This window comes from Strix aluco, chromosome 8 (genome assembly GCF_031877795.1).
Source record: "Strix aluco isolate bStrAlu1 chromosome 8, bStrAlu1.hap1, whole genome shotgun sequence".
In the NCBI taxonomy this organism is placed as follows: Eukaryota; Metazoa; Chordata; class Aves; order Strigiformes; family Strigidae; genus Strix; species Strix aluco.
This window is the reverse complement of record NC_133938.1, coordinates 19,491,627-19,519,100: the sequence shown is the minus strand read 5'-3', so window position 1 is coordinate 19,519,100 and position 27,474 is coordinate 19,491,627. Positions and strand designations below refer to the sequence as shown.

The 27,474-nt window shown below is 38.7% G+C and overlaps 2 protein-coding genes across 10 annotated transcripts in view; one reads left to right on the top strand and one right to left on the bottom strand.

Moving 5' to 3' along the window:
• The window catches only part of BCAR3 (BCAR3 adaptor protein, NSP family member), a 112,902-nt gene extending 89,405 nt beyond the window's left edge, over positions 1-23,497 (top strand). For all 6 annotated transcript variants that reach the window (XM_074832522.1, XM_074832523.1, XM_074832525.1 and 3 more), the window contains 9 exons: positions 11,779-11,907; positions 13,056-13,498; positions 14,115-14,215; positions 16,035-16,675; positions 19,384-19,499; positions 20,319-20,490; positions 20,672-20,795; positions 21,599-21,811; positions 22,599-23,497. In XM_074832522.1, coding sequence (XP_074688623.1) covers positions 11,779-11,907; positions 13,056-13,498; positions 14,115-14,215; positions 16,035-16,675; positions 19,384-19,499; positions 20,319-20,490; positions 20,672-20,795; positions 21,599-21,811; positions 22,599-22,774 — 2,115 coding nt within the window. In that variant the 3' untranslated portion in view covers positions 22,775-23,497. The remainder of the gene's footprint in view (positions 1-11,778; positions 11,908-13,055; positions 13,499-14,114; positions 14,216-16,034; positions 16,676-19,383; positions 19,500-20,318; positions 20,491-20,671; positions 20,796-21,598; positions 21,812-22,598) is intronic.
• Positions 23,498-23,963: 466 nt separating this feature from the next.
• Positions 23,964-27,474, bottom strand: part of FNBP1L (formin binding protein 1 like) — a 56,697-nt gene continuing 53,186 nt past the window's right edge. For 3 of the 4 annotated variants that reach the window (XM_074832521.1, XM_074832518.1, XM_074832519.1), the window contains one exon: positions 23,964-27,395. In XM_074832521.1, the coding sequence (XP_074688622.1) occupies positions 27,217-27,395 (179 nt within the window). In that variant the 3' untranslated portion in view covers positions 23,964-27,216. The remainder of the gene's footprint in view (positions 27,396-27,474) is intronic. The other variant, XM_074832520.1, reaches the window with a different exon arrangement.

Sequence of the window (27,474 nt, the reverse complement as noted above, 5' to 3'; positions counted from 1 at the left end):
TCCTTTCCTCAAAACAGTCACAGGCATAACATCTCCTACACGTGGCCAAGTAGTCTTGACTAGCTTTATGAACATTCTGGTTTTAGTGCTTAACTTTGGTGCTAGATACCTGCAAACCTTAGGTGAGTCAAACAGGTAAGAGAACTTTACACATCACACTTCCTTTTCCTTGTTATCAAGACTGAGGTTTCCTTTTCTTTTTGGACAGGCTCTCCATCCCACTTGCATTGAAAGGCTGTGCACATGTTATGCCTTGTCTTTGCTCAGTGCTGCTTCTTGGTTTATGTGCCAAGTCCCATTGCTTAATGCAGACACTGAGGGCACTTCACATTGTTCAGTCAATGTGGGAAGGAAGTACTCTTATTATTGGGTGAGAAGTATTGTCTTGCAAGTAATACCTGAGGACCTCAGTAAGCATTTACTATGTGTGCCCTCCTAATTATGGAATGTATTTGTTGCTGATGAAAAAGACAAGTAACTCTTCCTTTTAACCACTCCTTAGGACTAATTTATTCCTAATCTGAGATCTGAAATATCTGTGACTCCTGGACTTTTTTTATACCATACAAATTATAAATGATCGATCTCTTTAAAGTTTCTCTTTTTTAAGTGTTACAGGCTTTCTTGTATCCCTCAATCCAGTGCATTTTCTTTCCTTTCACCAAGTCTGTTAATTGGGCTGCTATGGAGGGTGAGGTCTTGTCTTTAACAATTATTAAAATTAGCCAAATTATTTGCCTTTTTTGCCTTCACTCTTGAGAGAGCCTTGAGGTATGTAGGACAGATTCTTTGCTGATGAGTGGTTTACTGGTCAGTAATATGGACTGTGGTGTCCAAGAGAATAGAATCACAGGCATAAATAAAACTACTGGTTTTTATTTTGTTTTAGTATTTATTTTTACTTTGCCATATCAGAGGTGTTCTTGAATTCAGTCTTTTCTTTCTCTAGCAATTTGCACAATCCCATGGGACTATCACCAAGCTAAAGCTGTCCACTGATAGCTTTAAATTATAAAGGTACCTTGGTTGCACCACTAATGCTGACCATGCTGACAGTGTTGGTTTCTTGCTATTTTTATCTAAGGAGTGCTTGCCAGAAGCTTCCTAATTAAAAATAAACAGATTTATCATTTTCCTTAGTTACCCTAAGGTCTAAGGATGTAATTCTTATTTGAGTAGGAAGAGTAACAGTCATCAAATAGTAATCAACTGCTTTTCCTCTTAGTTTTTTTATTTTTATGTGTTTTATGTGTATATTATTGATGATGCAGATAGAGACATTGCGTGATTGAGCTGGAGCAACTGATTAAGCCTTTATCAGCACAGGGAGACAGTCAGGTATTGTATCTCATCAAGAAGAGGTTTGTCTTGAGCTGGTGGCTTAAATACATCTCTGAGCCAGGGGATACCAAGATAGAGGAGCTAGGATTTCACTGGTGAGTGAAACAGATCACATGAGGATTCTGTCACTCTCTATATGGCATGCTGGAAGCAAGCATGCTAGTGGCCACTGAATTGATAGTATCAGCTTCAGCTGTGGAGAGTGTCCCAGACTGATACGTGAGTAGGGGGGTGTAGCAGCTCTGGCAGGCAGTGGTGATACTAAAGAGCTTGCTAAACCTCTGAGAATTGCTAATAGTGACTGTTTATCTTCAGTCTTGAGGAACTACAAACAGCAGAACTGAAAATGCCGAAGAATTATAATGTTTTTCAAATGCTGATTGCAGCACTTTGCTGCTTTTATCATCGTAAGTCTATTATCAGAGTCAAGGTAGGTGCCCTTTTTCAGTAACAGTAAATACACAGTGTGCTAGTCAGCAATGCTTTTAGGTTTTGTTCAGAAGTTTTTGTTTTTATGTGATGGTTGGGTACAGTGTGTTTCTGTTCTAAAGAATGTCTTTAGAACCATTGTCTGAGAGAGAAGTTTAAACAACTTTCAGTTTTATGAGCCTGAGTTGGCTGTCTTTATGTTTAGGCACTAAGTTAAAAATGCTTTTGTTTGGGACTCACTGAAGAGAATTTTAGCAAAGTTTTAAGCTTTCAGAATTTAACTGATCAGACCGTTTGGTTCCCTAAGTTTTTCACTTACTTAAAACATAGGCAATTGTGCTCAGGAGCTCAGGTTTTTTTCAACACTTCAGACAATTTTGGACTTGCCCTTATATTTTAGAACTTTTAAAATTACAAAATACACAAAATCATACACTCATAGAATGGCTTGCGTTGGAAGGAACCTTTAAAGATCATCTAGTCCAATCCTCCTGCCATGGGCAGGGACATCTTTTGCTTTATGCAAAAATGCACTATATGAAAAGAAAAAGCCTTTATAAATATTTTGAGCCACACCTGCAGAAGTGTCTAAGCGACTTGGGAATTGACTTGTAATCTGGTGGGGTATCTAACTACTTTTGAGGATCTGTGAGCTACACCTAAGCTTTTAAATCTTTTTAGTTAAGATTTATGCTTGAATTGTTCTTTGGATAACAAAGTGTCAGCTCTGTAAGTCTCTGTCTAATATGTATATATTTTCTGGAGCACTTGCGATGAGGAAGCATGTGAAAACCTTCACAGGCTATCTTCTGGCCTGTCGGCTTTCAAACTTTGATGGAGGCACTTAAAAGTTGGGAACAGCTGCCCTCCTTCTCTCTCCTTCAGTGATTTAGCCTTTTAACTGTCTATGTCTGAAAGTGGGGTGTGGAGCGCAGTCTTTTGGGCACACTGAAAAAGTGAGTCTGATCAGACTGTCTTCTCTTTCTCACTGGGACAAATGTCGGAAGTTATCATCAGAATAGAGCGCTAAAGATGCTCTCCTGTTACTGTAATTAATTTTATTTTTCATTCCAATTTTAAGCATAAGGTTTAACTCTTCTGTTCTAAAACTTTTAAAATTACATTGGGTTTTATCATTGGCTGTCAGAACAGTTATAAAACCGTTGTTCCTGACCATGCATGCCCTTTGTTTAACTTGGCATGAATTTCTAATACCTAAAATAACGGTAATGTTGTCATGGCAACTTTCCATTTAGTCTAATCCATATAGTCTCTAGAGAAACTGAAACATTAATAGTATTTGCTGTATGGAGAGAAAAAAATAAAACCTTTTATGTAGCAACAAATTACAGCTGGGCTCTTTCAAAAATAAGGTTCTATTTAAAGAGATTTGCAGCATTTAAAATAGATTTGAATGCATGTGTTCTAGCATGCAGATTTAGCATCAGTTGAATCTGATAAACTGCTATTTTAAGGAGTTCTCATGGTAGGAAACTGTGGTGCATTTGCTGAAGAGAAAGTGGCTGTAGGTATAGAAACAGCTGGTGGTCAAATCAAGTAAGGTCTACACCTTGGGGCCAAATGATGTACATTCTGTGAAATGCTGAAGTGCCTAGGATGGTATGAACAACTGAGGCTAAGTCATCTTCTTACTTAAATTGTGAAAACGTACCATTCCAAGCAAAATCAGTTTGTGTAGTTAGATGAGATTAATTATTAGTTTTAATAGTAAATACAATTGTAATGAAATACCAAATTGATCCATAAATAAGCATACTGAAGTCTGCAGCTACCTCTGAGAGATTCAGACTTTGCTGCACAGAGATAAATTCATTGTAATTATGTTGTCCGATTTAATTGAAAACAGTATGTGGCCAAGCTCAGAGATGCCTGGTTGTACCCTGTCAAAGCACAGGAAACAGTACAGCACTTGAGCACTCATGTTTCACTGTACTTAATTTTAGCATGTGAAATTAGGATCTCAATAGCAGATGTTTGGTTTGTTTTCCCATACATTAGTAGAAAATATAATGATCAGTGCAGAAGATCTGAACTTGTATCAACTCATTCTTCAGTCATGATATGTCAGTACCTTTTACAATCCCATTTGGTTTTAATAGCTCTTTACAGTTAAGGTCAGCTTCTACATTTGAGGAAAAGAAGGGGAAACTTCAAGGCATGGAGTTCCTGTTTGTGGTTAAAAAAAAAAAAAAAGTGAAGAGAGAATTCTAAATTGTGACTTACACCACTTCCAAGCCAAAATATTGTTCTTTAATTTTTGCATTTATTGGAAGGTAAGAATTAAGTTACGACTAAATCAATGACTTCAAAAATGAAGAGGTCTAAATTAATAACGTTAACTTTGCCACAAGACAGTGTTTTTAGATCTAGCTAGTATGGTTGTCATGATCAGAGGGAAAGACCTTGAAGTTCAGGTATTTTCATTCTTAATTCTCTGCTATGATTCACGCTTAGCTGAAGCTGCGCAAAAGGGGAAAGCCACTCAAATTATCAGGACTGCCAAGTTTTAAAACTTCCAGCACGTTGATCTAGCTCATTACTGGGTAATGTACTAATGCTATGAATGTGGCATGCGTAAGAAGCCTTTTATAAGCAGCTACTTATTGCAAGTGCCATCTCTTATCTTGGATGAATTGCAGACACTTTTTATAGATAGTAGATCTTAATTAATATTTCTTCAGTATGTGATGATCTAAATCTGTTTCACTGGCATCCTTGCGCTTCATGTATCCAGTTTCAGCATGTATGTGGAAGCAGTTGGATTTGATAACATGAGTTTACAAGTCATCACCACCCAGCATTATGGGTCTGCCTTTTTGATGTTAGATTTGTTGCTCTTGGAGAGGGCCAGATGGGAAAAGATTGACTTATAAAAATTGATGTGAAATTTTGTATAGCTCCCTGAACTTTGATTCTCCATTGTCTTGCTGCTGAGTTTGAGTTTTGATGAGTCTTACACTATATAACTTTTTTCAGTTTCTCATGGTAATTTTATACAGTTCATCAAACTTTCACTGCAGTATACCCTCTATCATAAATGTATAGATAGCACAGGAACCACCGGTGCTTTCGAAGTGATTCCTGTTCAGTGGGAATGGGAACATTCTCCAGTAGATATTTATGCATTTAACTTCTTGGTAATACTTTTCATTTACCTCAGATTAAAACAAAAAAACTACCCAACTTCTAAAATCCTTTTGATTTGGTAGTCAAAGTCCCTAGGGTCACTGAGTGAGGAGATCAGGATTTGACTAACTCTAAACTCAGGATTTTTCAGGATCCGTATTCTAGAGATGAGGATGTCCTCCTAGCTCTGAACATGGTCACCTAGAAAATTAAGGAATTGTTTTCAGTGTAATGTTGTAGTGGAAGGTGAATGCAGAGTCCACTAGAATTAAGTCTTTCCATTCAGTTAACATTAGACTGAACTTGGTACTAAAAGCCTTTTTTATTTTCCTCCTCCCAAACAAATATCTCACTAATTAATAAAAAAATGGCTGCTTTTTTTGTGAATGTCAGGCAGGTTCTGTTGTTCATAGTGACAGACTGAGAACATGCATATGATGGAGTTTATTTGATTTTAAAGAGCCATCACAGTTATGATAGAAGTTTTCATGGTGACTTGTTTTCTTTTCATCAGTAACCTCAACAGTTGCCACCTGTTACCTAAACAAGCACACAGAAGTCTTGTAGCTTCAAAATTGCCATTCTTATGTATTAATTAGTCTGAGTAGTTTGAGATTTCTCTCCTGTATCTTTGACATGGTGAATGTTTATATATTATTTGTTTTATGTTTCAACCAACTAATTAAGCCACTAGAAAATAAAAGTAAAACCCTGCAGAAGTTGGCAGTCATCTATGCAAAGAGACTTTTATCACCCATTTTATTATCTCCCATTACTTAACTTATTATAGTCCTTTGTGAACTTTGTGCACTCTGGAAGATTAGAGAAAACTGCCCCTGTGAAGAACATTGCTGCAGTTGTAGTTCAAAATGTCCAAGTTAAATCAGAAAATGGTTTTCTGAATTTAGAAACTCCCTTTTTCCCATTAGTTCTTTCTCAAAAAAACTGTTTCAGAAATAACTCTATCCATGTGTTCTTGTCACTTTGTAAGTTCTTGGCCAGTTATACTACTTTTTTGTACAGAATGTTTTCAACGAAAGATGGAGAGTCTGGTTCCACATGGGTATTCTTTTAAATGCATAGTGCAAGTCTCTTGGTTTTGGTGACTGAGTAGTAGAGTTATAAGTGAAATGAAATACGTTGTACTCTATAAATAAAATTAAAACATATTATACATTGATGTAATTGTATATTTTAAAATGCTTGTATTCATAGTGCCAGGCAGGCATTCTGATCAGCATCACAAGGGTTAGAGACTTAAGGGGTCTCTGCAGCCAGTGAAGTGTATCTTGATCCCGAATTGGAACTTTGACAATAAAATGTTTATTTTCTGTATGAACAAGTTGATTGCTGTCTAGTGGTTTGGAAATAGAAGAATTTCATTTAATTTTTCACTTTTCCAGATGTTTTTAGTGTCCTCTGGTGTGTCCCCCCCTTCTTTCTCATTTCACATCTTTGTCTTCCCTTTTGGCATTTCCTGTCCCTGCCCCAGCATCCCCTTCACATTTCTGTTGATTGGTCTTTCTGTTAAATTATCCACTTGGCTAAAAGCTATGTAAATCTCACAAAATTTAAGTTTTTGCTGAATCACAAAGTATCTCCCATCTCTCATTTATTTGAAGATTCTGTAGGACCTAGTGATTTTACAAGGTCAGAAAGTTGTAGTTCAGAGTTCATAGTGCACTCAAGCAAAGGTAGCAGGCCTCCAGTGTTGGAGAAAAGATGGATTTGGGAGAAAGCGGTAATAGATTTGGTTTAGATAGATATAGTACATTTATTAAAAGTTTAGGAAATGTACTGGCTTGACTTATTTCCTCAATCAGATCACACTTGAGTTTTCACAGAGCTGTTCGCGTTTATCCGTAACAATGATATCTCTCTTTTTTTCTTCTTGAAACCTTCAAAGCAACAGGAAATCGGGTGGTTCCAAGGTGGCCTGTTGGGCTAATTTAAATATCAGCTGGCAGAGCTGTGCAAAGCATCAGGAAATAATCGAGATTGGATGGAAATGTGGCCACCTTTAGTCATGTGCTTGTAACAGTCCTTGGCTGTGCTTTAAGTAAATAATACTTTGCCAGAAGTATACAAAGAGAGGTGATATGAAATTCTGCATTATCAGAACTGAAGGAGATGATCTAGCATGACAGATTTTGGACCAATACCGACCTGTCTAAAAAGTAAAAGTCTTTTCCTCATAATTCAAGCTGTTTATAAAAACAAGCAGAAAAACCTCCTCTTGGTCACCTTAGAGGAGAATTAATTAATAACAATTGAGGTAAGCCACAAAAACTAGAACACATAAGATGCGACTATGGGTGTATATATATCAAAACCTGTGTGGTTCTCCTGTCAGCTATTTTGATTTTCCATGGGTACATACTTCACTGGAGTTGTTGCAGATATGAACTGTAAAAAGAATCCACTGCCAGTAGGCTACAGAAATAACTGTGGGACTTCTGTTTTGTTTACCACCAAACTCATGCAGTAGATTATTCAGCAGAATTTAAAAATTATTCTAATCTAATGTGATAAATTCAGCTAGGATGATTGACACAAGACCTTGATATAGAGTGAGTTTCCTTTGCAGAGTGCCAAAAAACTCAAACTCCTTGGATGCACAAACAACAAATTATTCTGAGAAATTCCCATTAAAATGTGTTCACAAGTTTCATAGGTACAGAATATTGTAGTAGGTCAAGTCCTTTTTAAATTTAACTTAAATAAGATCATATTTTGACATTTTACTTCCTTAAACTTTCATATTTTCCAGTTTTCCATATCCTGGATTAATATTTGCCTGAAAAAATGTAAAATACTATGTAGCATCAAGGGTAGCTTGTTACATCTGTAAGCACAGTCTGCTTTTAGTTTAATGGCCCTGTAGTAGAAATCCTTTGTGAAATATAATAAACTTGAGTGACATTTATTAAAAGCACTAAAATAAGTGTACTGACTGGAAATTTTTTTCCCCCTTCCAACTCTTGGTCTCTAGGTTTTCCATTGAGTATGTAAGAAGGATTGAGGGCTTTTGCTGAAGGTTGATAATATTATATTGCTAGATAGTTTTGTGTTTTTCTTTTAAAGACCTGCTCACAAAAACTCAGCATGGCAGGAATATCTTAAAGTAACACCAGGAATGGAAACAATGTGACTAAAACACAAACAAACAGTTCTGGAAAGCATGTAACTAGGGGGAGTTCTTTGTACACCAGAAAAAGCCTCTGTATTTGAAAAAAGTTCTGCTGACTTGATTTGGTTTTATATTCCAGGGATCTCTGACAGGGGTTGTTACTATTCGTAAATCTTAAAGAATTTAAACTGGAAGCTTCCCTGTGTCGCTTCAACCATGTTTGTTGCAGAATATACAGAAGTCTTTAATTTTTGCACTGGATTTCTTTTTAAATTTTTTTTACTTCTCGCTATCTAACTGTAAATGTAAATTCAAGTTTCTTTCTGTCATTGGGTATGAGCCAACAAAGTGTCTTAGAAAAAGGCATAAACTGAGGACATATTACTAAATGAAGGCTTGTCACTATGAGGTTAGTGCAAATTTACAGCATACCATTACTGCCGATTAATTACCCTTTGGGTCCTATTGGGAAATGAGGCTGAAGTATCTGCATCACTTTCTTTTAAAAGAAAGCCCATTGACATAGCTAATTATGCTTTTCTAAGCTTAAACTCTTCCTTATTTACAGACTAGCATGCTTGTGCAGGCTGTGCCTGGAGTGATTTTTGAGCCCTTACTTGCATGATGTGAAGTTCAGTGTATGCAGAGATTCTTGCAGGACTGGAGGCCTTGGGTATAGCGTTTAGCATAGAAGGGCACAGGCTGGTATGATTACAGACAGTTCATCGGTCACACTTCTCCTTTAACGGTTGTCGGTTGTATAAGAAATCAGTCTCAGCCAACAAAAAGCTGTCCAGGAAGACATGCTATTACTGAACTTGCTTACCTAGGCAGTTTCCCCCCTATGTATTTCGGGATTTGTGCTAGCCACAGGAGTTCTTCCACTAAGTTCAGAGTTGCATAAGGGTTATTTAAGCATGTTTGCTTCACCTCAGGAGATGTCTGACCTCTGGCAATCAGAGTATGCTCAGTGTGGTAGACCATGGTGGAGAGGATTTTTAATAAACCAGTAATCGTGAATGTTAACAATTCAGTTGGTTTGGATTCCTTAAATGTTTTTCTTGTTGTGTTGCTAGATATAATTTAAGTGCAGTATGCGTCTCGTTACCTTCACTTGAGTAGTGAAAAAATCCATGTAACCACCAGAAGAAAATCTAGGTTTCTCTGCTATATTTGTAACTTATATTTATCTGTAACTTGATAATCCTGGTTTTTTTAAGGTAATTTGTGTCAGTACAATGGATTATATTCGTTCATACACAAAGACCTATAGCTCTCTTTGTTAACTAAGAATGTAGCTCTCTGAAGAAAATTCAGTTATTGCATTTGTATGCTATAGTCTGTTCCATTCACAGTAGCTTTGCCTACCACTCTGATACAGTAAGATGCCTTTGGTAACAATTTTTACAGTAGCTTTGGGTTTTTTAAGATCTCTGTTCAGTCAAAAGCATCTTTAAAAAACTTAGATATAATTCACATTAAAGTAGTAGTTCCTTTCAGAAGATTAGCCAAATCTATAGCTATGAATGTAAGAGATTTGTATACCATTACGATAGAGTGCTGTTGTTTAGATTGGAGCAGGTACTTTAAAAGTTCTCCAGCTTGTGCAGTCAGGGATAAGGTGCTCTTGAAAAGTCTACTCTCAGTGTGCTCTTCACTTTACCTTCAGCTTATGCAAATGCTATAATACTTCTTACATCTGTAAGATGTGGCAGTGAAATGACTGTTAATTCTGGAATCAATGCCAGTCAGCTTTAAATGGGTACCCAGCCATTTGAGTTGGGAAACAGCCACTAGTCCTTTAGCTATGTTAGTCTGATAGATCACAGAAGTTTGGAGTGGAGGGGAGATTTTTGGCCTTACTTGACTATGTTTTGATATGCTTTTGGACTTGAGTCCTCACCAGGGTTCTTCTGTGACCCAGTAACTTAATCTGTTCCCATTGTACATGGCTTTATGAAAGAGCCCTTGCAGTGAAGGTCTCTTTTTGTGGTGTGGTTTGTTTCTGCACAGACTTTTCTTGTCATAAAGCTTGGGAGGAGCTGATGAAAGACCCTGTATGAAAGCACAAAGAATTTGTTCCTTGTTGAAAATGATTGTCCATTTTGAACCACACTTGCATGGATAAATACCACCCTGTTATGATTCACAGAAGCATAACCTTTACCTCGTTGGTTTTATCTGTTGCCTTCCTGTATAAGCTACTACACTCATTTGTGTTTGTCTAAGAGTAGCCTTAGTTTTCTCTGAGAAAAGCAGAGAGAAGAGGAGAATTTATCTCAGAATTTCTCTGGGTTCCCAGCATGTTTAAATAGTCTTGGCAGTGGGATGCCTCTTCTGGCATTGTTCCACCAAAAATCTGCTGTCTAGTAATCTGTTGTAATTCAGTCTGCTTGAAATTGCAGGGAGGATTGTTGAAAGGAGTGCTAAATGTGTGCCACCTGCTCCCACAGTTAGGTGCTGTGAGTATTCAATATGAAGAAGAAAATGCTATAGAGAGAAGCTTTCACAGAAAGAATAGGATTGGTGGGCAAGCATTCCCAGTTCTTCTTTAAATAATGCATGTGTTCCATATTTACATCAGTGTGTCAGTGAAGGGAACCTGTGAACTTTGGCTCATATCCAGAGCTAAGAGAAAAATCCATAATGCACTGGAGCAAAATGTTGCATTTTAGTCTGTGCTCCAGCTGGAGGCCCAGGCTTTCTTCTCTCTCTCTTTTTTAAAATGTGCTTTCTTTTAAGAGAGGGTATACTCTGATTCTTTGATCAATGTTGAACATGTTCCCTGCAATGAACCTGTTTCTCTTGGGTATCTTAGGCTTTTGAAACTCTTTGGCAACAGTAAAGATGGGCTGGAGTCCCCAGCTCTTGGAGAATGTAAGGAAGTCCACAGAACTTCCCTCCACTGAGTGCTTATGAAAGAGTAGATGGACAGCTCTAGAGGGGATGCTGCACCTCTACTTTGTTAGCAACACTGCATCCACAGGAAGTGATGAGCCGTGAGCCAGAGTGGTCCAGCATGGAAGCTGTACTCCAAGAAGAGATGAAGATTGACATTTTCCAGAAAACCTTAATAGTAGTTGTATAGTGGTGATGGATATATCTACAAGCAGATCTCAGGGTTTTTGTGCTAAGGGGCAACAAGAGCTTTTTCCCTTAGAAGGGAACATCTTGGACATGCAGATTTAACGGCCATTAGAAGTAAGCCCTTTAAAGTTGAAAATTTACTTTGGCAATCTGTTTTTTAGTGCAACAGAAATGTTGCACAACTATGTATGCTCAGGTTAGTTTGTCTTGATGCATTTGGAATGTTCTTAATTGGATGGGTTCAAAGGGGGGGGGGGGGGCAGAATCTGAGTTTAAAATGGAAGTTCAAATAGGAGGAGGAATATTGAAGCAGGGCACTTGTGTCCAGCTCCATTTTTGGGGGGTATAGTTAGAATTCTTGTTGGGAAGAGGAAGTAAGAGAAGTGACTTTGTAGGTGTGTCATTATTAGCTTGTTGTACAGACAGAACACTTTGCTCTGTTCCGTGCAGTGTATAACAATCACATGTTATCTCACTGAATGCTGGATTTTGCAAATACAATCTAGAGAGCAGCCGAGCCAGCCTGCTAAAAGCAGTACCTGCGTTCCAGTGGCTAGTGCAGATCATGTGACAGAAGTTATAACCCAGGTAAAATGTTAATCACTAAACTTGGCACAGTTGAAGCTTTTAATCTTTTATTGCAGTTTTCTAGGGAGAGGCAAGTTATGGACAACAGCCCAGAAAAACTGAAGAAGGAGTTAGAGGAAGAACTGCAGCTAAGTAGTGAAGACTTGCGTAGCCATGCCTGGTACCATGGACGTATTCCTCGGCAGGTACGTGGTCTTTGCATTGCCAAATGAGCTTTGAGCTTTTATAGACAAGCAGAACTGCACTAAAGTACTAAACACATCTCTGATATCTGCATTAATGTAGTAGAAACATAATGCTTATTTGTGTGTAAACTATGGTATTTATCACAGCTTAGCATAAAATGAGGCTGAAGAAGGATTCAGTGCAGACACTGGTGACAAATGTAGATATTTCAGGATTTGTGTGCACTGAATAAAGGCAGAAATGGAATTTAAGCTTTATATGAGAATACTCTCCCCATGTTGTTCAGACATGCTGACATTAATTTGATTCAGTATTCTTAACCAAAGTTAAAATGTTCTTGTTTATCTTCTTTCTTGCACTTGGAATTTCGAGGAGGAAGGAAAAAAACCCACAAGAAAATCTATGTAATAACTTAATTTTGATCCTTACAAACGTAGTTAAAAGTATGTTAAAGCTGTGGTTGGATTGGAGCTTAGGTTCCCAGAGCTCCGGGAGCTCCCCCTGCGGGCCTCCCTCCCCTGCGGTAGAACCCGGCTCCGGCCAGAGCTGCGCTCCGCCGGCTGCCCTTCCGCTCAGTGCCAGCAAGCAGGCACAGCAGCCATGTACGCTGCGCTTAGGATCAACTGTTAGATGTGTAGTTTATCACATGAAAGGCCTAACTCAAAGCAGACTATTCCTAGTACTATGCAGTATTCAAAGAACGAAAAATGAAAGCTTCTGTCACTTAAGGTAATAACAAAAGGACAATTTCTGGGGTCCTGTCATAATGGCTTCTAAACTTCAGTGTGACTGTCTATTCAGATGCTTTAAACTCTAAAATCTAGAGTCATTGCTTTCCCTTCATGCCTTATTTTCTATTAACAAACTAGAAGACATATATATGAAAGTGGGTCATGCTTCTGGCTGCTGGGCATTTTCCAAGAAGCCCCTCCAGATGTCTGCTGTGGGATGAGCTCTTAGTTTTACAATGGGAGACATCATTCTTCTACCACAGTTCATGCTTTGCTTTGTATTTCTGGCTTTGTCTGTCCTCCCAGAGCAGCCAAATTAAATCCCATATTTAAGAATATTTTGTTGTGATGTGTTGTTTGACTACTTGCTTTCTGATTCTGAAAGTATTTTTGTGTCTAACTCTTTTTCCTCAAAGGTGGCTGAAGGCCTAGTTCAGAGAGATGGAGATTTTCTGATTAGGGATTCTCTCTCCAGTCCTGGGAACTTCGTTCTTACCTGTCAGTGGAAAAATACCTCTCAGCATTTTAAAATCAACAGAACGGTTCTAAGACTCAATGAAGCCTACTGCCGTGTTCAGTATCAGTTTGAACTTGAAAGTTTTGACAGTATCCCCGGCTTAGTTAGATGCTATGTTGGGAATCGCACACCAATATCAAAGCAGAGTGGAGCAATTATTTTTCAGCCTATCAACAGGACTGTGCCTCTCAGGTGTCTAGAAGAAAAGTATGGTGTAACTCCAGTCCGACAAAAAGAGCTAAGTATTCCTGAAGGAAAAACAGAAGCTGCAAAAAGGCTGAGTCTTGGTATATCCAGCATGCAATCCCCGGAGCAGAGTATACCCAGAGGAAATCTTTTGAGGTACTTTAATTCTGCTGTCCTTATGGAGGGAAATAAGGTAACTCTACCAGCTCCCGCTCTAGGTGATGTGAATTTTCACCCTGATTTTAGAGGGAAGACTAGGCGTGAGGGTTTGCAGATTTTTAGCAAAGGATTTTTTTTTTTTCTAAAAATCAGCAAATCCAAAGAGTGAGAGCAAATGTAGACTCTGAAAACACAACAGTGGGTGCAACTTGTTCTTCAGTGACTTGGCAAATCTTGACTAGTATAAAACAAAGGATTAAAATAAATCTTGCTGCTGCTCCTCCAGAGAAGGCTTTATTGTCCATATTTGACTTCTGCAATAAGAATACCATCTGTGGGATAATGGATCCTAATTTCAGTGTCCAAATCAAATGTTCTATTAAAAAGTCTCAACATTCCAAGAAACACCCTCACGAATGCTGCAGACTCACACACCTTACAGCACATTTCATTGCTACCACAACAGCATGAAGTACCTTTTATTCTTATAAGCTGCCCAAGAGGAAAGCTAATGATAGTTGCACTGGTTATGATATATTCTGGCAATTAGGTATGTATGCTAAGAGTGTTGGATATATTGATATGGTTTTGTTTGCATTTTTGTTTACCCTAGAAACAAAGAAAAAAGTGGTAGCCAGCCAGCTAGTTTGGATCATGTTCTGGAGAAAAGATTCCCTTTAAAGGCTCACCAGTCAGAGAGCTATCTGCTAATAGGTATGTTTTGTAATTAAATGTTTCACACTTAGAATCTGTGTGTGCCCAGTCTGTTACACTTCAGACCAAAGTACGACTGTTGAGTGTTCTGAGTACTGTATATACAGTCATATTTAATAGCCAATGTAAGCTGTGTTAGCATACTTGCTTGCTCTTTAAGTCATTGGAACAGGTTTTTTAGTTACAGTGCACCAACTAGTTGAGTACCTTAGCACACAAAAGATGTGTGCCGCACCAAAAAAATGACAGCTACAGTTGGCATTAATATCTTTTTTGACAGCATTACCTTTCCTCACTTGAGCTTTACAAGAACTGACTTGTTTCATTTATGTCGTTCTGACAGAAGTCTATTAAGTAGAAGTGATGTGTCATAGAAATCCTGGTAACTGCTTTTTCTCAGGGTAAAGTGTGCAGATGTGGTAGCGTTCCTCACCAGGAGAAAGCACTACCATGGCTTTTGTACTCAGTTCTGTCTTTCTGTCTCTCTCAACCTCTCTCTCCCCCCCATCCCTTTTGTTTATCATTCCTTTTGCTGGTCTCTGGTTCCATGGCCATTGTCTTCCTCCAGTGATACAGGTGTGTACCAACACTTGATCAGTTGTTGATTGTGGCTTTTTCTTTCTCAGACTCTTCAGAGGTTTAAGCAGTTGTTTCCATACTAACATATTGTGTAAGGAAGCTTGCAATGATGCATCTGTTCCCATGTGGACAAATTCTAGTGTTTGACTTCCAAGGCTGCTAATAATTTTGAATATGGTAGCTGTTAAAATTTACGGTGCCTATTGTGGAAAGACTTTTTGAGACAAAGATAATATTAAGTATTTGTATAGTGTGATGTATTTTGATAGAAAGGATGTGCTCCTGTGTTTAACAGTGGGATGGACAGACATTCATAAAACAAGTTTCTGTCCATCTGTAGTTGAATTGATTATCTTATTCCAATCCATGACTGCTAAAACTTTTCTTTTGGTACTGTAACAGTTAACCTGAAGAGTACTGATGTGCATTTTGTCATAGGGTCCTCCAAGCAGGTTCTGGTATCATACTGCTTATGAGCGGTGACGGGCTGTGATTTGCAGATTTTGTTGTCTGCATAACTTGAGAGCCAGCTGGAAACAAGCAGTAAAGCTCACATGACGCAACTGGCCGCTTTGCTGTAGATACCAGCAAATGCACTGAGAACTGCAGATTGGGAATGTCTGATATAGGGTTCAGTGCTATATTAGATGCTGAGGTTTGCATATGCAATGAGTACAGGATGAGACATAAATACACAGAAGTATATGGATGTGTTTCTCCAGCTCTTCACTGTTTAGGAAAAAGATTAACATCCCTGAAATTCATTCCTTCCATACCTTATTGCAGGTTCAGGCTTGACTTTGGGAAGCTTTTCTTTCATCTCAAGCTTGTCATTCTCAGAAATGACTCATCTTTTATGTGGTGTGGCTGGAAGTTTCTGCTTTTATAGCCTTGATCAGGTTACAAAGAAACCTCCTATTCCAAGCCATGGAGACTATCCAGCTCTGACAGTATAGCCTACGTATGCAGCAGGGACTGGAATTATTGTCAGCATTACCACAGAATAATATTATGGTGCAGCTGTTCTGTGTATTTGGGATTTTGGGAGGATCAGCAAGTGAATGGAATTTGCTGGCTAGCTCATTCCTCAAAATATAATTTCATATACATTTTTGTCAGCAAGTAATTGATATGAACTGACAATATTTTCCTCAGGAAATAGCATTAAGAGATGAACCCTGGGGCAGGCATCAGGAATTGTATATGTTTTGGCCTTCTAAAATACCATTTTCCCTTGCAGGTTCAAGACATCCATCTCGATTACCTGAAGCAGATGCAGACTCCTGTCCAAGCTCTCCTGCATTTAGAACAGGCAGTGAACCTTCTCTAAGCCCCACAGTTGTTCAGAAGGTGACCTCAGAGTCACAAGCAGGGGAAGCTCTTAGAGGATCAGACAGTCAGCTCTGTCCGAAGCCTCCACCGAAACCCACCAAAGCACCCCTGATGAAGCCCCCAGGTTCTCCTTCGGCTTCCCACAGTTCAGAAGGACACTACTGTGAACTAAGGCCCACCAGAGATCCTGCAGCATCAAAACAACATTTATGTCAGAAAAACAGCTATGTGGAACATCTGACACGAAAGGAGAGGGGACCACACTCTTTCAGGAACTCTGAAACAAACTATTTGATCCTGGAAGATGACCCTACAATGAACACTGCAGATCCTTTAGAAGCTTCAGCTGAGATGACTGAAGAAGACAGCATCTTTTCTGCACCTGTTCTTGAGACGGTGTCTAGTTTTAAACCGAATGATTTTGAATCCAAACTGCTTCCTCCTGAAAACAAGCCATTGGAAACATCAATGTTAAGAAGAGTTAAGGAGCTTTTCACCAACAATAATCCAAAGATTATTGCACAGCATATTCTTAGAATGGACTGCAAGGTAAAAAAAAAAAAAAAAAATATTTTCTTGCATTTTATTTTATATTGTGCAAGTTTAGACTTTTAAAAGAACTGATTTTAAAAGATTGATGGGTAGATTTGCAGCTAATGTAATAAATGTATTGGCTTGCTTGCAGCAATTGGTAGGGTGGTGGGTTTTTTCCCCTTTGGAGAACAAGAATGCTTACAAACCCTTTGGACTAAAGATCTCCCACCATCCGTGACTTTAGACTCAAATTCTCAGTGTTCCATACATCTTTGTAGTCTCCTATCGATTGCTGTGTATCTCTGATTCAGCCTTTCTTCTATACTGGAGGAAAAGCTATCTATGCTGTAAACCATTGTGTAAAGAACTGCTCATGACAGGAAATAGCTAGTTAGCTTGCAAGAGCAAACAGTAGACAGACATTAGCTGGTTGTCATACTGCTAGCCATAATAATCATGTTCAGTGGAACTAAATAAACTTCTAAAACTAGCTGCTCTTCTAATCGCTGTCGGAGTCTGTATCTTACAGATGGATAGGTGGTGTGGGAAAATAGCTATCAGGACTTCTGCATTTCTCTCCTATGAGAGAACTGTATTGCTAGTGGAGTTGTTTGGAAAGATGTAAAAACACAACTATTTTTCACAAGGTAGACTTTGTTCAGCTGACAGGGCTTGGAGATCAGCTGTTGGATCAGAAAGACAGAAGTAGTCATGTCCTTATGAGATGATGACTTTGTGTAATAAAAGAAATGCAACTGCAGTTGAATCTGCACCACTTTGCTGGGTGCTGTACCTGCCACAGAGCAGCTACAGGAACCAAGTGTCATGGGCTTTGTTGGTTTTTGGTTGGTTGTTTTTTTAAGAGCAGCTTGAGAAGCAACACACATGGCAAGTGTGGGCAAGTCCATTCCAGACAAGAAAGGAAGTGGGAATGGTGGTGCTCCAGGAGAAACATGTCTGTAGCACCCTGCTAGTGCTGCTGCACTGATTCACACCCTAGGTCTGGGAAGGGGACAGTTCACTGGAGAGCAGCAGTGGGATGAGTGTGTGTGAGTGCCTGCCAGCTGCTAGGATCCTGCCAACCTCTCCTCAGAAGCAGTGTTGGCTGCTGCTAAGTGAGGCTTCATGCAGACATGGTGACTCAGAAAAACTCAGCTTCACAACTGCTTGGTCTTTTCAGAAGTGATAGATAGATTCTTTACGATGGTTCTCTTGCAACAGCATTCTCTAACATTTTAGTTCCAAAATTCACCTTTTCCTCCTTCAACCTAGTAACAATAACCAGAACGTCTTTTAATATATTGTTAAAAAGTATGCTGCTTGAAGACATAAGATATGCATGCCTTAGAGAAGTAGTAAGGAGTTTTTTATATATATTATTCAATTAGCTCATTATTAGTCTCTTTATTTTAAATCCTACAAACTTTGGAATGGGGCCAAGGAAACCGGCCTGCTGGAGGTGTGGGAGCCTGTACAGTTAATTAAGAGTCACTAGAGTGTTTTACAGAAGCAGATTTTTGGATTTTGGAGCAGGAACAATAACTAGCTGGGACATGTAGAGAAGTCTATTTTCCCTTCATCTCACAGTGTTTGAGAGCCAACGACTGTCATTCATTGGTAACTTGTTGCATGCTACTCCACTGATAAGAACTGCATGACACAATGGGATTGGCATGTGAACTGGGCCAGAATGAATGCTTTGTACTGAGATCTGTGATAAGGCTGAAGTTTGTCGGTCTGGTGGCATCAGTAGCTCAGTTTGCCTTTTAAATAATGACATTTCTAATAATGAAAACAGCACCCATATGTAAGTGATGGAGTGAGTATCGGCCACTTGTATGCCTGAGAGGGCTTTTTGTGACAGACTAGCAATCGGTGTATCTCCCAGGGCTTCATATCATTCCTGCGTCTCTAGAAGTGAAACAGGTTTCTCTACAGTCCTAGTTTTTTTACCAGTGAGGCTTGTTGTGTGGCCCAGATTGCTTTCATCTTTTCATAACCAAGATGACCTGCTGATGGGTGTATCAGAAAACAGCAGGCAGATTGGCTTGTAAATGTGTCAACATACAGGCCTTAAACCAGCAGATAATCTCACACTATCATATTAATGTGGTTTTGCTTGTAATTAGCATATATAATTGTTATTGATATAACCAGTAGCTAATCCTGTATGTTTAAAAAGCAAAGACAAATTGGTGAGAGTGTCAGCTTTCACATACTGACTTCATTAGGTACTCAACATTCAGTGTCCTCCTTAAAGTCCTTTTACTAATTAATTCTTATGAAGACCCTGTGGCGTAATCCAAAATTGCTCTGAGCAGTCGACTTTTTAGAAATAAAGAAGGTGAAGCAAATGTATACGTCTTCAAGGCCAAAGAGCAGTGCCCCCCAGACAAGGATCAGGCCAAGAGAGCACCCCATTTCCTGGAGCTTGCGTATGAATGTCCTTCTGGAAATGGACAATGGAAGTTTGATAAAGCATTTTGATCACACCTTTTATATGTTTTCCAATGGCTGAATCATGCAAAAAATATTTTATTGGTCTTTTTATGCAAGGCACTGAAATGTAAGTTAATTTTTTCTTAGATGACTGTATTCTAATGTTGCACACTGTGTACTTAACTTTCTATGCTCCACACTAACCTGAAGGACTTCTACGTGGCTAGGGGCTTTTTTTTTGAAGTTAGTTTCAAAACTCATGCAGAAACTTTTGTGCTTAACAGGTGGCGAGGATACTAGAAGTTTCTGAAGAGATGAGGAGGATTATGGGAGTGAACTCTGGTCTTGAACTGATTACCTTGCCTTACGGACATCAACTGCGCCTTGACCTAATTGAAAGGTAAATGTTCCTGTTACTCATTTCCAGGGTAGATGGCCAGAAGATCAGAGCATGGCTATCTTGTACTCTACACTTCCTCCAAGAATGCTCTCCTGCACGTTTTCTGAATTCTTGTGTACAGAAGATAATTTAATGAGATGGCATATAACTTCTTTTTGCATAGGAGAAATTCCTTAAGGTCATAGGGCAACTCCATGCATGTAATCCAGGGAGAGGGGAATTGTATTGAAAGGAGGGTCCTTAGAGTGGCCAAACACCCTCCTTTAAGAGCTCAGGTAAACTAAAGTTCAGGGGACCCAGAATCTGAGCATGTAAATGTTTGTGGAAGAGATTGAAGGTAGTAGACTTCTGCCACTGGGGAATAGGCTAGAGGATCTAGTAAAGTAAAAAATGATTAGCAAAGCTTTCTGTAAAACCTCTGTGCAAGAGGGAACAGTTAGGGTCTTCTATCTCTGATCTAGCTTTTCTGCTTCTCTGATTCAGATTTCAGTAGTTTTAGTTGCTGAAATTTAAGTGTGGAGGCCAAAGGGAATTGGGGCAATTTTCCCAAAAGTGTTCATTCATTCATTGCTTGGACAGAATTTTGTATAGTAGTAATAGCTTAGGAAAATTTATTACACCACAAATTCAAGGTTGATGTATATACGGTCTATATAATGGCATTAATGCTTTTGATACAAAGATGTCAGAGTAAGTTTGCAGGGCACACCAAGATATTGAAATATATCTTTGAATTGATCTTCTCTGAACACACGTACAGCATAACGTATTATTAATTTAATAATTTGTAACCAGTAGTATAATTTGTTTCACTTACAGACACAATACCATGGCAATTGGAATAGCTGTGGATATCTTGGGTTGCACAGGAAATCTAGAAGATAGAGCAGCAACATTAAACAGGATCATCCAAGTCGCAGTGGAGCTGAAGGACTCGCTGGGGGATTTGTATGCCTTTTCTGCCATTATGAAAGCACTTGAAATGCCACAGGTAAAAATCTGTTTCTCTTTATGTTCCAAAACATGGAGTTGTTTGATGGTCTTTTTAATTTATGCAATTTCTTCAAGACTAGAGATATACCATCAGAACAGGAACTTCATCACTAGCAGGGTATTTTTACTGTGAATTGTTATGGAGTCAGTAATGGGTATTCTCTGTTTTGTATGAATAGGTCACTAGGTTAGAACAAACCTGGACCTCTCTAAGACATCGTTATACCCAGACTGCCATTATGTATGAAAAACAGCTGAAGCCATTTAGCAAAGCTTTGCACGAAGGAGAAGATGAGTGGAATAGTGAGTATGAGTGACACTGGTTTCCATTTAGCCTTTTACCTCTCCTACTGTTGCTTTCCTGTGTCAGGAGATGAGGTAGCTGCTGGTTCCGATAGCTGTGCATCGTATGTTAAAATGACTATGTGAACTTGTATAATGCAGTATAAGACAATGAAATAGAAGAGTCTGCCAGCTACACATCAGTATGTGCTTGTGTGCATGTATATACCTCTGCAGAATATAACATTCTACCCAAACCCACACTTCCTCTTTGTGGAGCAGAAACCGAAACACCCAGCATCATCTTGCCTCAGATCTCCTTCCTCAGAGGAGAGTTACTTCTGACAGGTTTTGCTTTTTTTTTGCTTTGCCTCTTGGGATGAGGACAAATCCTCAAATACAAAGAAGGGGTTGGTCAGGTAATTCCTCTGATCACATCAGGTGCTCCTGCATCAGAGTCTTTGGAGCTCTAGTCTCCAAAGGGGTGCAAGGCAGAGATAACATTTCTCTAAGAGAATGGGTGGAGAAGGAAAACATGTTAGCCTCACAGAATTTACTGGAATGACCCAGATTTTAAATCCATTTAAAATCTGTGCCATGGTCTAGTTAAGTCAGCAGAGCCTTGTCCTGTAGCAGATACAGTTTTCCCACACTAATTTGTCTTGACCTTCTCCCCCAGCCAGTTCACTAGGAACTTGGTAAGAGATGTGTATGGAAGCCAAATAGTAGTTTCCAACTTTGAAAAGAATACTGCAGTTAAAATACCTTCTTCAATGAGCAGGTTTTATGGTGTCTGATACAATGTTTGTTACTCTTTATCCCAGAGACTGTCAGTGCTCCACAGAACGATGTAACAGTGCCACTGCTGATGCCTCTCATTACCTTGATGGAGCGACAAGCTGTTGTTTTTGAAGGCATGGACCTGTGGGAAAGCAGTGACCAAAGCTGCGAAATAATGCTCAAGCACTTGGCCACAGCTCGTCAGATAGCACAGAATGCAGAAAAGTACAGCTTGACTGCGGAACAGATGCTGGAAGGTAGGGAGCACTAGTAGGAGAAACTGCTGCACATTAATGGAATTTGTGGGTTATGTCTGAAGAATAAGGTCTCTGCCGAAGTGCCACTAAAAGTCAGTGCAAGAAATTCTTTTGTGGGAGCTGAGATAGTAGCAAATGTCATGCAGGAAACTTAGTCTAAGGACATTGTCAATATTGTTCAAAAGCAGACAGTAAATGATTCATCACTGTAGTTCTCCAGTAAGCAACAGAGCACACATTTTTGCTAAACATACTCAAAGTTCTCATGACTTAATATGCTGACCCTTCTAGCAACTTAAATGGAAGTACAGTAAGGACCGAGGATAACTTCTAGTCTTCTGTACAAATTAAAATTCCTACTCTCTGTTTTTTGCGAATAAAATATCACCCATCATAAGATCCTTTACAGCAGCACAAGATGCAACACTGAGATCTTGCCTGCTTGCGGCCGGAAAGCTGCAACGTTAAGGGAGGGGAGAGAAGTGTAAGTATTTCTACAGGCAGCATGTATACATCAGTAATTATATTTAAGGTCAGGCTATAATGAAAATTCTAGACCATCAGAATTGAGCAAAGGGCAGCCTGTCCCTAGAGCCCTTTGTGTGCTACTAGAATGTCACAGATGGAAAGGATTTTCACTGTTTCCCTAGCTTGTTAAAATCATTGTGCAAAAGGAACCTAGCACACTAAAGCTTATCTTATTTGGAGGGAATACAGTTTAAAAGCCCTTTCTTCCAATAAAAAACTTGCCTGATGGTGATACTGTGGGATTCTTTTTATTTATTAGGTTTCCAGCCAGATGAAGAGATGAGTGAAATCTTCAAGACTGAATTTCAAATGAGATTGCTCTGGGGCAGCAAAGGAGCACAAGTTAATCAGAATGAAAGATATGAAAAATTCAGCCAGATTTTAACTGCACTTTCCCGAAAACTGGAACCTCCTCCAGTGAAGCACGTGGAATAACTAAGTATATAAGACTCTGTAAACACTATTTAAATGATTGGTATACTTGAAATAACCTTAGCTTTCTTTTGGCAATTTGATACTGCACAAACTTCTTGCATTTCACAAGATGTTTAGAATTTTTAACTGCACAATGCACACTTGTTCTAAAACTACTGATTTCTAACAAATTATTTATTTACTGTGTCACCAAGTCATTTAATAATCCCTTTAAACAGTTAGGTTATCCCTGTAATACAGCTTCCTGTATTTCCTCACAGTTGCCATGTTTTGATAATGCCTAAGAGCAAGGGCATTGGCATCTTAATATTAAAATGAAGCAAATAGTGTAAATAAAACGACAGATTAAGTATGTGACATTGCAGAAAATTTGTTGTACAATATTCCTTTAATGAAGATAAACCACTGTACATAGAATTGTGAATTAAAGTGTATCTTTATGCAAAATAATTTGCATATTTGCAGATCACAGAAATACTGCAGGTTGCAGAAATGATTCTTTATCTGTGACCACAACAGAAGGCTCAAACATTGCTGTACTTAGGGAAGTAGAAAATCAGTTGTGTGTGTGTGTTGGGACAACTTACGGTTTTTTTTAAAACAGCATCTGTAGTACTTTGGCTTTTGCTGGAGCCTGAACAACAGCTACACTGCCAGGAATGAATAATGAAATGGCAAGAACAAACAATCTAGATAATTAAAATGCTTTCAGATATGAGTAAATGTGGGTGTATGTATATACTAAACTTGCTTCATTTACTGAGGTGAATCACTTTGGTAAGTAGTTTTTTTTTTTCCTTGGATGAAGGCAAAAGTGTAAGCTGTTAGCACTTTTCATAGGAAATCAGTGTGTGTGGTGTTTATATAAACAGTGCTTTAGCAGCAAATTCCACTTTGTCACATACAGAATTGGTGTATAAGCATTATCCTCAGAAGTTGTATAAATATTTAAGCAAGAACTATGGCTAGAGCTGCATGTGCTCACTGTCAGTAAGCCTATTTCTGGAGTGAGATGGTACTTACAGCATTTGAAAGTGTTTGAGTAGGCCAGCACCAAAATAACATTATCTGTTCCCCCCATCTGCAATCACAGCAGAGGTTCTACCACTGTAAGAAGAGGTGGTTACAGACCTCATGCTGAAAGTCTCCCTGTCAATCTTAACAGAAGACAAATGGGGAAGCTAATGACTTAGACCATGAAAAGATTTTTTTATTCCATGAAAATATTCTCAACAGAGAACACTATTTTTAAACAAAGCATTTAACATTTAGGAAATCAACATGTGCACAAAAAAGGATTAAAAATTACTGGAAAATGTAAGATTCTTTAAGACAACTCACGTTCAGAATTTTAGAATAAGAAGTGATTTATAACTAGCTGTGCAAGTACAAATGTTTTTTTCCTATGTTTAATAACCCTCATACAAGTTGCACTATCCCTCATGAAAGCAACCTGCCTCCAAAGGAAGCAAATCCTGGTTTTAGAAAAACAAACAGTAGCGTGAAAAGAACATTTAGTCCTTTACCAGGAAGTGTTATTACTGACCTGCAAGGCTGTTAAGCCAGGCAAACCATAGGCCCTTTAGCAGAAAACACACAGATCACATTTCCTCCTTTTCTCTAACTTTAAAATAAAAAAGCACTAGGTTTAAAAAAACCAAAACAAACCCAACAACCCCCCAAAAACCCCCAAACCCCAAAAACTACCTAAGTAGTTTTGTCAGTATTGAGTAATGTCACATTATTATATAAATAACCCTGTATACAAGCTCCAAAAATCTAAACTTTAGAGTTTAATAGCCCCCATAATACACTAGGTCAAGCTGTGTAATAGTGGTATACATAACAAAAGGAAGAAACCCCTACACAAGTCACTCATTCAGTTTTACTGGTAGTACAGTTCCTAATAACACTGAAATTAAAAAGAATCCAGCACTGCTGCATCCAAATATTGCTTCAGACCCCAGAAAAACAGGATGTTTTGATTATTATTTCATTTCCCCAAACAGCAGGTGGCTGGGTTGACAAGCTTGCTTTGATACAAGTATCCCTCCCCCCAACATCTCTAGTCTAATTCTTATCACCCTAGTAAATCAGATATGATGTATTTATTAATAGAACCACAAATGGGAGGCAAGACAACATAAGCAATAGGGGCACTGCAGACAACTATATTTACACATATAAACATATCCAAATTTCAATTGTTTACAAGTAAAAGTGCACATAGATCATTACGAAGTATCACTCAAATTTCAACCGGTCCATACAATGAAGCATCACCTGGAAATGGACTAGCACTGCAGTAATTAAAATTGGAACTTCATAGTGAAAAACTAAAAGACAGTTTCCATAAAAATATTCTAAAAAAATACTAAAGTCAAATGAAGAGATACACGTTTCAATGTATAAAATTCATGATGCACCATGTATCCAGTAAAGTAGAGCTCTAGAAAACACCTACCGTGGCTACCTCAGCAGCTGCAGCACTGTGGAAAGAGCTGAGACACAAAGCCCTTCGTGGGATACTGTAAGTGGTAGTGTTGGCAAACAACAGATTTAGGCACTCTAGTTTAAGGCAGCATTTGAATGGCAAGTGGTTGACCTCTGACAACAGTCATTAGCTTGCAGTGGTGAATCTCTCTGGTGGTGTTCCAGGTTTTCAGTGCTCACAACAGGTTACTGAAGTGCTGAAGATGGACCACAGTTCTAGGAGTTTCTCTTGATTGCATTGGAGGCTAGAGCTGAGATGTATGACTTCCCCAAATCAACACAAATACATTATGGTCTCTTATCAGTTATGCCAAAAAACTGGAATGTAATGATGGTTGCAGTGGTATAGTTATAGCAGCATACATGGATACTGGGATGAAACTCTAGTGCTGAAGGTATTTAAAGAAAATGATTTGTTACAAAATAAGACAAGCAATGATGGCAAAGTGTTATGTAGACATGCCTGACTGTCTGAGGCATGCAGGAGGAGGTTAACGGCGAGCATGGAGGTGGCACAGGCAGACTGATAACTGACAATGGTTCTAAATGACCACCAATTAAAATGAGATGGAAAAGAACATAATTGAGAGAACCAAACCAGCACAAGCTCAAATACAGTTTGCGCATCTGGGACAATCTAGGACAATGAAAATAAAGCAATTTTAGGAGCAGTAGCCTTTTTACTCTGATAATGGAAGTCTATTTTCCTGCACAAATTGAAGAATTTGTAATACATCCTTACCTATGTATGGAGATGCTAAGGTGTTAGTGACTAAATGTATGTCTGCATGCATCCATGCAACTAGCTTTTCCCCTTGGGCCTCCCAGTCTAGCACCCCCCCACCCCCACCCCCCCAGCAGCTGCATGTAACCTCCTTCAAGATCTCGCCCATTTTCTCAGAAACCCGCTTCAGGAACCTGCAGTCCAAGAGGAAAAAGAAAAGAACAAAGTTACTGAAGGCCTTTAGAAGACAGAGAAGCGTGCTCAGTTCTAACAGGCCATTTTCAGTGGCTAGGCATTAGCCCTGTACTTAATTCCACAAATTCTTATTACAAATACGAGCCACAGCTTTTTTTTTTTTTTTTCCTAGTAACCAAGTAGTGCAACGCAGTTTCCAATCCTCAGTGATTTAACAGTGAGGGGAATTACTGTACATTTAAGACCTTGATTTCAAACTAAACATGATGCAATTCAAAGACTTAGCTTACAGACACAGATTAAGAATATAAAATCATTCCCTTTTCAGGAGCAGAGAGAGGTTTCAGTAGGACATCAAGCATTACAGGGGGTCTCTTTTTTGTTTGTTCAAGGTATCTAGAGTTAAAACAATGAAGCTGTGTCCAATACACAACATTCTACGTTACAAGTACTGAAAAGGAAGGAGAGAGGCAGGTCAGTGGACTTTCTGTCCTTGATCAGAATGTTTCTTCCTGAGTATTTTTGTTGAGCTTTCAGAATCAGAAAACATTTTCCTGTTTAAGAAGTGAAAGCTGCCAAGTATTTGCTAAGGAAGGAAATTAATAATTTTCAGTAACTGAGTTCAGTTAGTTATTAGAGGAAAAAACCCTCTTTTAAGCATAGAGTTTAAGTCATAGAAGTGGGAACAGTAAATCTTAGAGATCTTTAAAATGAAGTAATTTCAGTTCTCTGTAAAAACAAAGTCTTCTACAGAACAAGCAGGAATCCTGGTCTCTTTCAGTTTAATAGCTGAATTGGATTTAGTGCTTTGTAAAGCAGGAACACTACATCAGCTAAACAAAGCAGGAGACAGTGGGCAAAATTACAGACCAGTGTAAAATGCATAATTTAATGTGGTCATCTCTGAAAAAAGCTATAGCAAACTCCATTGCTGGCATCTGATATTCTGAGGCTTTCCATGAACCTGTATATCTTACTATTTTTCCACTATTTTCCCTGGAATGTACAACTGAAAGCTGCCAGTTTACTGTTAGATATAGGTTACTGCACCTTTGCTGTTTTTCTCTAGCGTTACATCTATATACGATGTTGGCACATAGCCTTCCTCTCCATTATGTCTTCGAGCTCTTGTCCACCCATCTCCTTTGTCCTCCTCAATAATGTACAAAATTTCCCCTTCTTTCATTGCTAGAGTGCCTTCATTATGACCTGGGAAAAACAAAAAGGCAAAGAAGTCTCAATGTTCAGACAGAATTTCAAGTCATCTTTTTCCCAGGGCATAGTTTCC